We start from the raw sequence: 15,359 nt of genomic DNA, 5'->3' as shown, positions 1-15,359 counted from the left end.
GGTATTATGAGAAATAGTTCATACTGACAAAAGTAAACACCAAAAATACAACATAACCATTAGAATAAAAGAAATCCATGATAACTCCCTTGAAAATCAACTTGGACTCTTGAATCTTGGTGGAAAATTGCTTGGAAATTGGCTTCAATGGTGTTCTCAAGGTAATTTCATGCTCTCCCTGGGTGACTGCCTCTTTTCCCTTTTATTTCCCTATTTATATCCTCTTAAAGTGTTAAAAATCCTAAAAATTGTAACTTTCAGCCGTCAGCGCCCACAATTCCCGAGATCGACATACCCTAGATACACAGCTGTATCACATGGTCATATGGGTTGCCTATGTGAAGATTTGTTGCATGTGTGCAGCTTCCGGAATGTTCCAATGTTCTAATTTCCATTATTTTTCATTCCTATTGCTCCTAAGCACCCTATTAAGAATCAAAACATGATCAGAAAGGATTAGGAATATATAATTCACAATTAATACCACATAATCTCCCAAAAATGCACTAAAAATAAGGCTAAAATATGTTACTTTTGACACTTATCAATTACAATCAATCTTCCCAAAAAACGAGCAAGATAAAAAGCATAAAGAATATCTTGTAAGAGCTCAAGATAAGTCTTGAATATTCAAGATATGATTCCAAGTTTTACCCGATTCAATCTGATCTCAACAAAGTCAGGAAGTCAATTTCTTTAATCCAATCCAAACTAATCTCCAGGATATGTTACTATAAACAGTTTGGATATCATAGACGGGCTTGCATTCGTCCAGATTATCAACAAGAATTAAAGCCCAAGGATTTCTGTTGACAAAATTTGCAAATAGAAACATGGCAAACTTTTGAGCTAGGCAATGCGAGACACTAGTAAACACTACTCCTTGACATTGCTAAAAAATTGTCTCAACAAATTTGAAACCGTGGTTATGATATATGAATTCATACTATTATATTTGATTACTTAATCCAAAAATTAGCGGTTCCTCTTTAGTTGAATCCAAGTTTGAATAAGATAATTTTTTTATAATTCAGATTGGAATTCAATTCTAATTATATTAAAATTGAGATGAAATTTTAATTAAATAAATAATTTCAACATGAAAATAATTTCGGATTTTAACTTTTTAATTTTAACAATATATATAATCGGAATAAAATTAGAGATGAATAAAATAAAACTTATTGTCACAAATGTATATATTTTTTCTTTTAATAGATAGTATGAATTTCTTCAATCAATCGAATCCAAGAAGTTTAAATTAAAAATTGTACAAACATTAGATTTTTAAAGTAATGAATATCAGTTGAGTATGAACATATAAACACGTTAATGATGCATGATATAAAAACTTTAATATATTCATATATTCATTTTGTACCATCTTTCCTATTATATAAATTTAAGTTTATATGATTAAAAAGCCCATCGTAAACTTAAAAGGATTAGTTCTATATAAACAGTTTATCTTGTGGAATTTAAGATACACTATCTTGAGGAAAAATATGGGTGTTGAGTTGACAGCTCCTTGAAATGACACAATATATATGTGTGGAATCTATGAAATGTTGCATGTAGAAAGAATATGAATAGTTAGTCAGATCATGCGTTGTTTGGAATATATATAAATATATATATATATATATATATATATATATATATATATGACGACTCATATTGGTGGTGTTTTGTCAACTGTGTATCAACTAGGTGATGATAGGTTAATATACGAAGGACGTTTATGTCATAAAATTCTCAATACCTCAATTGGATATTCCATCTTAGCAATATTAATGTCTGCTTACTTATTAGCAAATGCCAACATCTTCTATAACATCAAACTTTATCTATATAAAAATCCCTTTTTGCAAATCCAAGACACAAGTATCATCCACACTCTTGATCCCATATGATGTAAAAGGGAAATTTTAAAAATAAATAAATTATACTAAAGAATATAGCTTGTGAAAGTGATTTAGCTTATCAGCAGCCATCTGAATGATCTATGCTTTTATTCTCTCCAATAAATTGGAGAAAGTTGAAAATACAGTTGAACCCTGATTGTATCTGTCTGCCATTGATAAACACAAGTCTATTTAATGACTATTGGTATAACAATTAATATTTGGAGTATCGGATTCAAAAATTCAGATTCTACGGAACAAATTTTTGGTCATTTCATGAACTCAACTCAGCACATGAAAAAAGGGTCAAAACCACTAGCATACCTTAGTGGAATCTGAATCACACGTCAGACATTTTGTCATTTCATATCAGATAAGTTTTGAATTATCTCTGTAATTTATAAATTTCAGGTTGGAGTTTTTTGGGGGTAATTTCAATTTTTTTCAAGTTAGTTGACAATATCAAAAAAGAAGAAATTCTGGGATTCTCTCAAATTTTCCTTTAGTATAAAACCCTTAGCAGCATTAGCTTACAACATTAATTACTTTTCACTTAAAAGAAAAAAGAAAAGAAAACCAAATATAACATTAGTATCTAAGATTCTCTTACAAATGATAGATATAAGGAACAAAAAGTCCTTAAAAAAAACCATCCCATAAAATTCCAATTTCTAAACTAAACTTGAATTATTTATGGTCACTGTTGTGTTTAATGGGGGATTCAGGCAATGGTCACTGTTGTGTTTAATGGGGGATTCAGGCATTGGCATGGTTAAGACAAGAGTTGAGAGCTTATCATTAGCTTCATTCTTTTGCAATTCAAGCACTTGATTGGCTTCAATATCTCCAACTAGCAACATATTTGGTTGAATAGGTTTGATTGGCTCATCTTCAATCTCCATTTCACCCTCTCTCTCTTTGTTTTCTTTGTGTTTTCCCCATAGGACAGAATAAAGCCCCACCACTATCAAAATCGAACCTATCACTCTGCATCAATTAAAATCCAATCAAATGACAGCGACAGATTTTCTTTTAAGATATTAAAAAAAAATTGAAAAGAAAGAGACATGATCAATTATGAAAGATTCAATTGTACTATGCACCTCAAAAGTACATACATAAATTGTATCTAATGGCTAGGCAGCCAGTGCAAGTGAAAAACAGCTATGCAATTTTTATGCTTTGGGGGTGTCCCTAAGCTAGAAAATTTTATAATTTTTCTGAAGATTGTTTTCAATGCTCAAAATCCGAGATGAATGCATGCAAAAATTAAGATTAGATGATTACCCTCCAAGAAAGATTTTCTCATCCAAGATGAAAGAGCCCATGATTGCAACTATGATCATCATCAGAGGGCTGAAAGCAGTAGCAAAAACTGGACCCCTTTTCTTTATCACCATTCCTTGAACATAATATGATATGCTTGATGTCACAATTCCCTATACAACATTAAAATTCACAAAAAAAAAAAAGTCACTTTTAGTTCCTTGTCTGTAAAGGAGAAAAAGAATAAAGTTAGAGAGAGAGAGAGAGAAAGAGAGATGTTAGATTATTACAGCATAGGCGGCAGCTAGAAGGTTCATGTCCCAGCCAATTTGCCAAGCTGAAACCTTATGCTCCATTACAAATGTAACAACAATAGCTTGCAATGTCCCCACAAAACACACTAATGATGTTAAAGAAAGCTGATGATTCTTGTATGTCTTCAATGCTTTTGCCTGCTCCAGAAATCATAAATGTCAATTACGGTAAAGATTAAACGATAATGTTTGTTTAAATCCTGATTTTTAGTACCTGTAAGACGAAGAGGGAAGCCCAAGCAAGGGTGGCTAAGATTAGGAGAATGGAGCCTTTGACCCAATCTTTGTCAGTAGCTCCAGTTGTATCGGCATAAGATTGTTTAGGATGAAGATTCTTACTCCAAAATAATTCAACAATGGGTCCTTTATACAATGTCATCAACATTGCCCCTGCTACTGTCACCATTGTTCCCACTATCTTTGCTTGACATCTCACTTTCTTTACATCAATCTTCTCCATCCTAAACCAAAAATCCGATTTCAATCAATTAAATCATCTTATTTGTTACTCAAACTCAATTGTGAGTGTCGGATTAGATTTATCTAAGTTTTTTTTTTTTTGTTTTTAGAAGATCATATCACCATATTTATGTATATACCTGCACATGGCAGCCATGAAAAAAGTCATTGCGGGCAACATATTGCTCATGGCACATGAAAAAGTTGGGGAAGTATATTTAAGCCCAGCATAGTAGAAATTCTGATCAATCACAGGCCTGCATTTTTGTTCATCAAGAGACGATATATTTAGTTAAAGTTAAGATTCCATACCAAAGTTGACGCATTAAAAATAAAAAAAACTAACCCCAGGAGAGCCAAGATGAAAATTTGCATGAAAACTGGGAATGTTATCTTTGGTTGCCCTCTCCTGAAAAACACAGCAAAATTCATATGAATTGATCTCAGATGCTATATATATATATATATATAGTACAATATGTGTTTATGGACCGGTCGTGGAACCTTTCGAAGATTAAGGCAAAGGGAGCAATGACAGCAGTGGCAAAAGCATGGCGGTAGACGACAAGAACATAGTGACTCATGCCTCTGTTAAGTGAAACTTTGGTGATGATATTCATGCCTGCATACCCAAATTGCAATGAAATCATTGCAAAATAAGGTTTGGAACTCTCAAGGAAGTTGCCACAACATCTCAACTTCTCCATTTTTCCTCAAGATTTTGGAAAAATAAGAAGAAAGGAGGCGAAAGGGTTTGCGGTTTTCAAAGAGAGGAAGTGTTGTGGGTTTCTCCCTAAGAGGGAAGATGGGGGATTGGACATATATTTATAGTGGTTTTGGAGGGAACTGTCCAATTTCATTTGAGTTTGGCATTTCGTATCTTACTTTATTATATATCATGTCTATGGAGTGGAGAATTTTATGTGGAAAAAGCCTACATAAAGGCAAACCAAAATATGGCCAACTTTTATACTCCTACCATGCCTTTTTTCCTTTAAAACTTGTCCGTGTGATCATAAGTTTTTTTTTTTATATAATTCTAGTTAAATTTAAACTATTTTTTGTATTATTAAATATTAATTTGGGCTGCTTGAAATTATTAAAAAAAAAAAGAAATTTGTCTTCATCCGACCCTTGCACAGACTTAATTAAAATTTTATTCTTTCACATTTCTCTTTTAATTTGCTGATTTTCTATTTAAAATCGCAACTCAAGTTTTAGTTTTTTTTTTTTTAATAGGAGGTAGTGATGGAATTTGAAATTAGTGTCAACCGATTTTTGATTGCATGTGTTCAAATAGATTTATCGAAACTATGTGTTTAAGAAATTTTAATTTTGTCTTTTAAGTAGATAGGGATTATGGGTTAAAAGCATAGACTAAGAATTTCATCAAAGATAAAAAAATTATGAAACTTGTGGAAAATTCTTTAAAATATAGATTTATGTTTAAAAATAACATATAATAAATAATGAAATGTAATAATAATACCATGTAAAATATACACAATATTAAAACAAACAATTAGACTAAATTATAAGTAAAATGAAATTCAAACACATAAATACATCATATTAAGATTACTAAATGAATACAATTATTTATTATGATGTTACCATTAATCCTAAGTTGGTCTCGAGTTAATTTATGATATTGATAAAAGTAAAAGGTTTAAATATAGAAAAAAATTAAAATAAAACTTTAGTTGATGGGCAAATTGAAGGTTTTGCGAGCATAATTGGCATGGATTCAAATTCAATTATATGCATATTTTTATTATTTTTTAAATAAAAAGAGTAATGCAATCTCATATAATAGAATTTATTTTAAAGTGAAGGAATATGAAAATAAATTTTCTAATTAAATTGAGACTCAATTGATAAGTAATAACAATTTAATAGGTATCAACTAATTCTAATAAGCGTATAGTATTTAGTAATTAGTTTAATTTTTATTTAAAATTTTGATATGTTTAAAAAGATATATGGAACATTTAAGCAAAGGAAGAAATTCTAAGTAATTAAACATTACATAACTGTAAAATTGGAAGGATTGTAATAATGATGCGGTGACATAAAACCGAACGAGTTCTCACCCAAAGTTATTGTTTCATGACAATCCATTGAGAAATTAAGATACATATATTTAATAAAAAGCAAGAGAGAGAGTGGAGACCACGTGGCAAATAGTGGTGGGGTATCTGAATCACTTTCTACATGGTGAGTGTTGGTGATGTAAGCTTAAAGTGACATTATTACTACCATATCACACTTTCTTTATATAATATATTTATAATATCAGCATTCAAATCTTTTCAGAGAATGATTTGTATAATTAATTAAATTAAATTTAGATGAAGAGTAATAATTAAAGTTTGTGTTAAATATATTCTTTTAAGAATTAAAAGATTATTAATTATTATTTTAAGACTGCTTTTAAAGTTGTATTTTATCATAAAATAAGGTATAATTTTTATCAATATATTATTGTAAAAAAGAATACAAAATGAAAAAGACGAGGTAGGGAGAATCATGATCTTGAAATTAGGCAAAAACATATATATATACATCCCAAAATGGTGTCTTAATATTATGGAACAAAGATTATTTTAGTGGGTTTAAAGATTGGTCACGTCATTCCCAACTATTGTTTTAACTTACCAATTTGTTCACAAAATTTCCAATTCCTCAATATATATTATGTTTTATGTTTTTGTAGGGTCTAAACTTTTGACATGAAACATAATCTGATTGACAAGCGAAATTAAAATTAGATATATATTCTTTGAATTTGACAATACAATCTAAACTTTGAATTTGTTATGTTGATATGGAATATATGTATTTATGGATTGAGTTAAATTAAATATAAATTTAAAATTTTATTTGAGTTTTATCAAATCCAAAACCTATTTTTATTATTTAATATTTTTAAAACAAATTTTATATATTATAATTAAATTTAATATAAATGGGCGTTTTACCCAAAAATGTCCTTTAAATAATATAATTACGGAAATGGGCCGTTTATTGCGTTATTTATCGGATTAAGCCGTTTTCCACGAAAACGCATCCACGTAAACGCGATTTCGGAGTACGTGTCAGCAAAACGCTTCCTTGGAGGAGCGCTTTGTCCACGTTAGCAAAAAACGCGTCCTTGAGGGCGCTCTTTGCTGACATGGACAAAACGCTTCCTTAGGGAAGCGTTTTGCCCTTTTTTTAGGGTTAGAGTTTTATTATTTAATTAATTTAGGGTTAGGGTTTTAAAGGTTTAGAGTTATGGATTTTAAGGGTTTAGGTTTTTTTAAGTTTTAGGGTTTAAAGATTTTAGGAAAAATTTAATTGAATTAGGGTAAAATTAACTATTAATTTTAAATACTAAATATTAAATTAGAGTTTAGGTATTAGGGTTAATTGATTAAATTATGGATTGATTTAGGGTTTATGGTTAATTGATTAAATTTAGGGTTAATTGATACATACACGAAAAAAATTCTCAAAGATAATATGATTGCAGCATATATACATACTAGCGTTGTGCTAAGTTTAGGGTTTCGAGAAAAAATTAATTAAATTAGAATTTAGGGTTTTAGGGTTAATTCATTAAATTAGGCATTAGGGTTTAGTTTTTTAAAATAAATTTGTGTTTAGGGTATTAGAAAAAAATATATAAGCAATATAATTTTTTTGTCATTGGTTTTAAGGTTTAGGGTTTCTGCAAGAATAATTATAAGTAGACGTTTCTGGACAAATAGTGTCAGAAAATGCTTTAAGCAGGATGCACTGTCAGCAAAATTTCTGAAAAAAGCTCCCACGTGGACGCTATTTTGCTACAGTATTTTGTAGAAAAATAATTCTGAGTAGACGTTTCTGAACAAATAGTGTTGAAAAAGCTTCAAGCAGGATGCACTGTCAACAAAATTTCTGGAAAAAGCTCCCACGTGGACGTTCTTTCGCTACAGTAGTTCGTAGAAAAATAATTTTGAGTAGACGTTTCTGAACAAATAGTGTCGAAAACGCTTCAAACAGGATGAACTGTCAGCAAAATTTCTGGAAAAAGCTCCCACGTGGACGCTCTTTTGCTACAGTAGTTTGTAGAAAAATGAGACTATAGATGAGCCAAATTTTATTCTCAGGTTGCATAACTTACAACAGAAAAATTAGAAAGGCTAAGAAGAAAAGAAATTGAAGATGAGTGAACATATTAGTGTTGTTATTTACTATAATGGTGAGGTCTGTAACACCAAGAACGGTGTTATTTTTTATTGGAGAATACAGCGAGACTAGTTTTTAACCAGAACATAGATTTGACAGAACTTCATAAAAGAACTAGGCGCAAAATCTTCGGAACGATGCCAATGAAAGTTTTGTCTATTAAGTATCGATTTTGTGCATCAGTTGATCCTGTGACGTATGACTCATTCGACATCAAAGGTGCTCGTAGCTTAGAGGCAGTAGTACAGACTCATCTCGCTAGTGGATCACCCTATCTTGAGTTATATGTACAATTTTCATCGCCAAATCATGCATTTGCAACTTCAACATTTACTGCTGGTCGAGAGGAATACACGACCCCTGTCCGACACTCCGTTAGTGGTTGGCAAAACACGGAACTGCCCGTGTTTTGTAGTAGTATGGAATACCCAACCCTTGCACGACACTCTGTTAGTGGATGAGACATGCACCTCAGTGGGTCAACGTTTGATGTTGGAAATACGTACTAGGGAAAGACATCAACTTCTAGTGGTTGGCAATCCACATTTGATTGGAGACGTTGTGAAACGTCCATAAGGAGGGATGATGTACTCCCTACGATGTCCACCGAAGAGGGGACCTTTTACATTGCACATGATGATGAGTCAGATAATGAGTCCGATGCAGATCCACCTCGAGAGACCAGCCCCGATGGTGCAAAATTTGTATTATTTTCTAAATCAGAGTTTGTTCCAACCATATCTAAAGATGTTGAAGGGGGTTCAGATGATGAAGAAGAAGATCCACAGTTCAATGCGTATTCACCTCTAGCCCATATGCATAATGTCGATTTATCTCAAGATGATGCGTTGGAGTTTCTAGATCTACCACACAGAAGGCGTGACCGTATAAGTTCCTCATTGGATTCAAGTGAATTAGAAGTTGTTAAGGAGTTTTCTAATAAAGATAGCTTTCTTGGTGCATTAAAACAATATAGCATCATGAACGAGGTTAACTACAACGTGGTTAAATCTAAATCTAATAAGTTTGAGGCCAAATGTGCAGTGCAAGACGGTACATGTTCATAGAAAATCATGGCCTCGTTGAGGAAAGAGACGGCTTGTGGGAGATAAAAAAGTACAAAGGTCCATATACATGTGCTGCCGGTACAGTGTCACTAACCGTTTAGAGTTTTTTAATGGTACTGTTATTACATACTGTTGCATTTTTTAACGTACTTCGTTGACAGGTGTTTCGGAAGATCATCCCAAGATGAATTCAAATATGTTAGCTACTTTAATACTACCGACGGTGAAGGCCGATCCTAGAACTTCAGTGCCGATCTTAATTGCTAATATTCGTAGCCAGTTGAGGTACACGCCCTCTTACCGCAAGGCTTGGATAGCTAAGCAAAAGGTGTTGGAAAAGATTCATGGTGAGTGAGACTTTTCATATAATGAAGTGTGGCAGTGGTGTCAGGTGCTGGAGAGATATGTCCCAAGTTGCGTAACAGACCTTGAAACGGAACCTGCATACTACAACGACCGATTGTTCCGTGGATGTCAAGTATTTAAGCCTCTGTTTTAAACCTTTAAGCAATGTCAAGACGGATTTTTATATTGCAAGCCATTGGTACAAATTGACGGTACCTTTATGTACGGTAGATATACCCATCGGCTATTGCTAGCTGTGACACAAGATGGCAGTGGGAGAATCCTTTCACTTGTATTTGCAATAACACCGAGGGAGTCAGCTGATGACTGGGAGTTCTTTCTTTATAGGTTAAGGAGACATGTCTGCCCCCAACCTAATATCTGCGTCATATCGGATCGGGGCACCAGAATACTAGCCATAATTGAGCGACAGGGAAGCCTATGGCATTGTACACACCATCGGTATTGCCTAAGGCACGTTGCGTCCAACTACTACAGGCAATTTCGATTTACAAGTGAAAAATGACAAGTAACCAACATGGGTATTTAATATCTATTAATGTAATTTCGTTTGTAATATTGAATTTATTTTAAATGGAAAAATGGTATGTAATTTTCGCTATCAAATTATATTGGCAGGGTATAAGATAAGTAATGATCGTTTTCATGAGATGTTGGCGGTTTTGCGTTCAGTTAACGAAGAAGGCCCAGACTACCTTTGTAACGTACCTTTCAAACAGTGGACACAAGCATATGACGGCGGCCTACGATATGGTCATATGGCCTCAAACCTGGATGAATGCATAAATTCTGTTCTAAAAAGGAACACGTCATTTGCTAATAACATCAGTTGTTCGAGAGACATATTTTCGTTTAGCGGCACTATTTCTGAAGCGAGCAGTGAGTTATAAAGGCCAAATGCAAGGAGGCCGTGTATGGTGCGCAAAGGTATTACAAGAAATTAACAAGGTGAAGGCGCAGACGAACACCATGCATATAGTCTATCACGATTGAGACAACCTATGGTTTCGTGTAACGGAGTTTGACAGACCGCATGAAAGTATTATTGGCGGGCACTATCGTGTACACTTGAGAAATAGGACTTGCAACTATGGGAGGTTTGACGCACTTTGTTATCCATGCGCTCATGTAATTGCAGCTTGTCAGAATCTCCGTCTAGATCCCATGAGCTACGTCGACGAAGTGTACAAACTAGAAACTATGTACAATGTGTGGAGACACGTATTCCCACCTATCCCAGATGAACTTAACTGGCCGCCTATATCGTTTCCTCCGTTTAAGCTGTTACCGGATAAAGAATTACGTCGCAAACCAAAGGGTCGACCTTGCTCGACTAGAATACGTACCAATATGAATATCCAAAAAATAGCCAATAATCAAAAGTTGTGTGGATGATGTAGGAACCCAGGCCATACAAGTAGATCATGTCCAAATCGAAATAGTTGATAGTTTTCGTAAAAAAACTATGTTGTATTATTTATATTTTATTAAATGAAACTATGTTGTATTACAATTGTCTTATTCAAAAGAACTTTTATTTTTATTAAATGAAACAATATAAAAAAGTTTGTACAAATATATTAAAAAAATCAATGTTCGTGGCGGTTGGAATCAGTGCCACATGGGGTCATCGACGGGTTCGTGCTGATTCCTCCTTTGATCAGCTTTCGGTGAGGGTTGTGGTTCCTCTGACAGGGGATCTGGTTGTAGCTGTTGGGAGGGTGACCCACCTTGATAGAATAATGATTGCGGCGGTGTTTGCATCACCCATGGTAGAAGTGTTTGAATCCCGTAAGGTGATGGGATTGGTAGAAAGAAGAGCTCCCCGATGGCGTCTCATGCGATCCCTCATAAGACGACGGCCTATAGATCAGAGGTTGACTCGGAGTAATTGGGAACTGAGATAAACCGGGTCATGGATTCTAACCTGCCATAGGACTAGGAAAAGGAAACATATAAGGGTTAGGATACATATAAGGGCTAGAATAGGCACCTGGCATAATCTGAAAACGTTGTGATGTGGGTGTCGTCGATTGAACTGTTAAGCCTGATGATTGTGTGGGTGCTGTTGATGGGCCTGCATTGTTATCCCTTCTTCTTGGATTTAAAGGGCCCCGTCGTTCCCTTTAGGCATGAATTTGTCATCGTCTCTCCTCTTCCGACAATAAATATGACTTGCCATGGATCCTAAATCATAGCATGTATTCCGCTACGCACGCTACCTCTAGAACGATGATTGATTCCTGAGTAGGTATATTATGGTATATAATCATTCCGATTTTCCCACATTTCGATATAGTGTGACCAGAATCTCGGCCAATCTGTATGCAGTTGCCGTAAGTCGACTTTGTACTCATCATCAAACACCTCGAGTGCCATGGGAATAGGTTGTCAGAATCCAAATTGCCGCAATACTCTAGCTGACTGGTGCATCTCCACGGTAGCATAATTCACCAATAAGATCTTCACATGCCAAACGTTTGGATTTTGAAGGAATTCATCCGGAATTACTGCCCGAATTGCCGAATCCTCGTATAGTGTCCATTGAAACTATATGAACATTGTAATAGCCCAAATTTGCCCGGGCCCGTGCAATGAAATAAACAAAATTTGTAAATTAAATCAATAAATATCCTTGTTGAAATGTCCAAATTACAAATAAATAGGCTTAAAGGCTCGATAGCCTAAACTTGGTTACACGTGTAGCCCAACTGGTCTAAACCAGAATGCCCATTAAACCTATACCCGGTTACACTTAAAAAACCTTAGCCCATGTACTTGAACTTGACCCAAATTAGTAAAGCCCAGTAAGGCCCATTTCTTAAGTCGAATCAAGAAACCCTAGGGTTTCCAGAAGCTTCGCGTCGCAAGCACCACGCCCTTTCATCTTACGTCGTTCCAGTGGATTCTCATCAGCACTGTGATTTCAGACCCGTATCATGCCGTAATCGACGAATGGATCAACGCCAGCCCACTCCTCGCCCTGAGATCCTCGATGGTACCTGCAAAAATGAAAAGAACGACAGCAGAAAGAGAGATGCAAAATATGGAAAGAAATCAAAGATTTTTTTCCCGAATTGTAATGATTTACAAAGGGCTATAAAAGCCTTTATTTTTTAATCTGTAAGGACATACAAAAAAAATGAAAAACAGATACACAGATATATTCAAAGAGATACAAGCATTTTTTTTTAAAGGTGATTTAATTTTATACTTTGTTCTTTATTGTTCAACATATATACGAGTTGTTTTTGCGAAAAAACTGTTGATGTTTAAAAGGGAAAAGGGATTACTTGCGATTCGCCAAGAAAAACAAAGGCTTTTAGCCTTCCAATCGCTGTGTTCGACTGCGCGTGTGGCGCGTGTGCGCGTGCAGCTTAGTGGCCGGAGGCCGAAGCTAAAGGGCTCCTCTCTTCTCCTCTTTCAGAGGATTTTGAAGTTTTTTTAAAAAAAAACTGATTGAAAAATGAATTTATGGGCTAAATTTTGACATATATAGCATTACAAAAACAACGTCGTTTTGCTTAGTTCAATAAGCTTCAAAACGGCGTCGTTCCCAAGCTAGGATCCGCGCGTTGACCCGAGATCCAGGTAGGATTCGTGCATTTTCGTTTAAAGGGCAAATTACCTGATCGATCCTTCCGCATTTTTTAAATTTACAATTTTATTTCATTTTTTTAAAAATTGACCCCAATCTTTTACGATTAATTCAATCTAGTCCTAATGGCTATTAAAGCCTATTCTGGGAACGATCTTAGATTAGGGCTAATTGCCCATTGAGTCCCTCTGAATTTAACACACGTTTCAATTAGGCCCAAAATTTTTCATTTATTTGCAATTAACCCTAAATTTTTTAAATTAAATTAAATTTTAATCTCCTTTTTATATAAATTCAATTTATTTTTAAATACTATATATTTTATAAACATTAGTTATATATAAAAAGTACATATAGTATTTATCTTTGTATATTATTTATTATATTATTATACATTATTATATATTATATTACATACATTTTACTATATATATATTATTTTATATATTATCTATCATATTGTTTATATCATTATATATTTTGTTTATAAGTTTTATTATATGTTACATATTTTACCATATATTATTCCTTACATTACTCTTATTTTATTATAAAATATACATTATTTTATTACTCATTAATTACATATGTTTTTAAATTTTATATGGGTAATATCAATATTTAGCACATTATTTTAATATATTAAGTTATTATATCCTATATTATGATTTATATATATTAATCATTTTTTAAAAGTTCTCCTTTATCATTCTTATATTATTCTAAAATTTTTAAATATATTTATTTTATTTTATTTGATTTATATTTTATATGTTTATAATTTGCTTATTTATTTTTGTTTTTTATTTTAGTATTGTTTTAGTGGGTTAAATTTTTATAGATTATTTGTTATTTTATGTTATCACATATTCGCATGAAAATTAATTATTTATGTTGATTTAAGTTACATTTGCATGAAATATTATTGTATATATATTGCAATTTATATTGTTGTATTCATTATGCTCAACGTTGTATTTTGCATGTAACGATAATGCATGTATATTTATATTATCTATGATCATATATGCATAAAATGATAACGTATATTGTGTAATTTATGTTATTATTCATTATTTTTTTATATATTATATTTGCATGGAATGTTAAAGTAGTTATTATATAGGATAATTTATTTAATATTGATCCTTTGCAATATGTTAAATGCATTATCACTTTAAAAAACTTTATATTTCATTCGATCCAAAAAGAATTTAAAAAATGAGGCAATGTTTTTTGGTAGTTAGAAATTCGGGAAGTAGTACCCTAATATGCTGGGTTGCGATTTCCCGTTTGTCTAAATGCCTAAAATATCCTTCTAAATAAGTTTTGAAAATCACAAGATGATTTTAGTTACGAAAGTTTAAGAATATCGTGTCCAATCATGCTGGATGTGATATTTATATTCTTTTGAAGCAAAGGAATCTTGATTCTTTTTAACTTAAATTATTATGGCTTTAAAGGAGATCTTATTTCTAAATTCTTTCAAACTTTTGACATTAAGGCAAAATTATTCAATTTGGTACCAATTTTGGCCGTTGCGAGGGTGCTAACCCTTCCTCGTACGTAACCGACTCCCGAACCTATTTTCTCATAATTTCATAGACCAAAATATTTTATAAGGTGATCCAATCACACTTAAAAAGGTTGGTGGCGACTCCTGTTTTCAAAATACCCTCCCCTTTTAAAAAAGAGGTTTCGACAAACATGATAAAAATATTACTTATATACATAATACATAAAACTAAATACTAAATACGAAACGGCTATTTTATTATGTATATATATTTTATTTAATACTTACTTCTGCTTCCGATCGTTGGTCTAATAGAAGCCGTATATCTTCGAGAGAGGTAGATATTCTGACATAACTCGTCGAATGGTTCCACCTAATTAAATAAATTTTTAGCATACAATTATATTCTAAATCTATGTAATAATTGTAAAATCTAATATAAAACTTACCTCATTATGAGTGGAAATGTATATGGGTGGTCAACTCGATGATGTAAAAATGGAAAGCGAAATCGTGCCCATGATTGTAGTAGTGATAGGTAACCTCCTATTTTGGCTTTGTTCGGTCGCGTCGCCCCGCACATTTCCTTGTACAATGTTGCTAACACAGCAGACCCCCAACTCAATTCGCCAGCTGCTCTAAAATCTACGAGTTTCA

At 33.0% G+C, this 15,359-nt stretch overlaps 1 protein-coding gene across 1 annotated transcript; it reads right to left on the bottom strand.

Moving 5' to 3' along the window:
- Positions 1–2,389: 2,389 nt before the first annotated feature.
- LOC108452028 (WAT1-related protein At5g07050-like) lies at positions 2,390–4,800 on the bottom strand. Its single transcript, XM_017749757.2, has 7 exons — positions 4,448–4,800; positions 4,290–4,352; positions 4,084–4,200; positions 3,699–3,945; positions 3,461–3,622; positions 3,192–3,343; positions 2,390–2,891 (listed from the first exon to the last, which is right to left on the bottom strand). The coding sequence occupies exons 1-7, from the start codon at positions 4,648–4,650 to the stop codon at positions 2,576–2,578; spliced, it is 1,260 nt and encodes a 419-aa protein (XP_017605246.1). The 5' UTR covers positions 4,651–4,800; the 3' UTR covers positions 2,390–2,575.
- Between the last annotated feature and the right edge of the window lie 10,559 nt (positions 4,801–15,359).

The sequence above is a fragment of the Gossypium arboreum genome, chromosome 5 (assembly GCF_025698485.1).
Source record: "Gossypium arboreum isolate Shixiya-1 chromosome 5, ASM2569848v2, whole genome shotgun sequence".
In the NCBI taxonomy this organism is placed as follows: Eukaryota; Viridiplantae; Streptophyta; class Magnoliopsida; order Malvales; family Malvaceae; genus Gossypium; species Gossypium arboreum.
This window is presented reverse-complemented; position numbering and strand designations above follow the sequence as displayed.

Excerpts from the sequence above, each read along its gene's own strand:
- LOC108452028 (XM_017749757.2), bottom strand. The coding sequence starts at position 4,650 with ATGGAGAAGTTGAGATGTTGTGGCAACTTCCTTGAGAGTTCCAAACCT. Across the intron at positions 4,353-4,447 it reads TTTGCCTTAATCTTCGAAAG|GAGAGGGCAACCAAAGATAA; the intron begins GTTCCACGACCG and ends TGTGTTTTTCAG. Across the intron at positions 4,201-4,289 it reads TTCATCTTGGCTCTCCTGGG|GCCTGTGATTGATCAGAATT; the intron begins GTTAGTTTTTTT and ends ACAAAAATGCAG.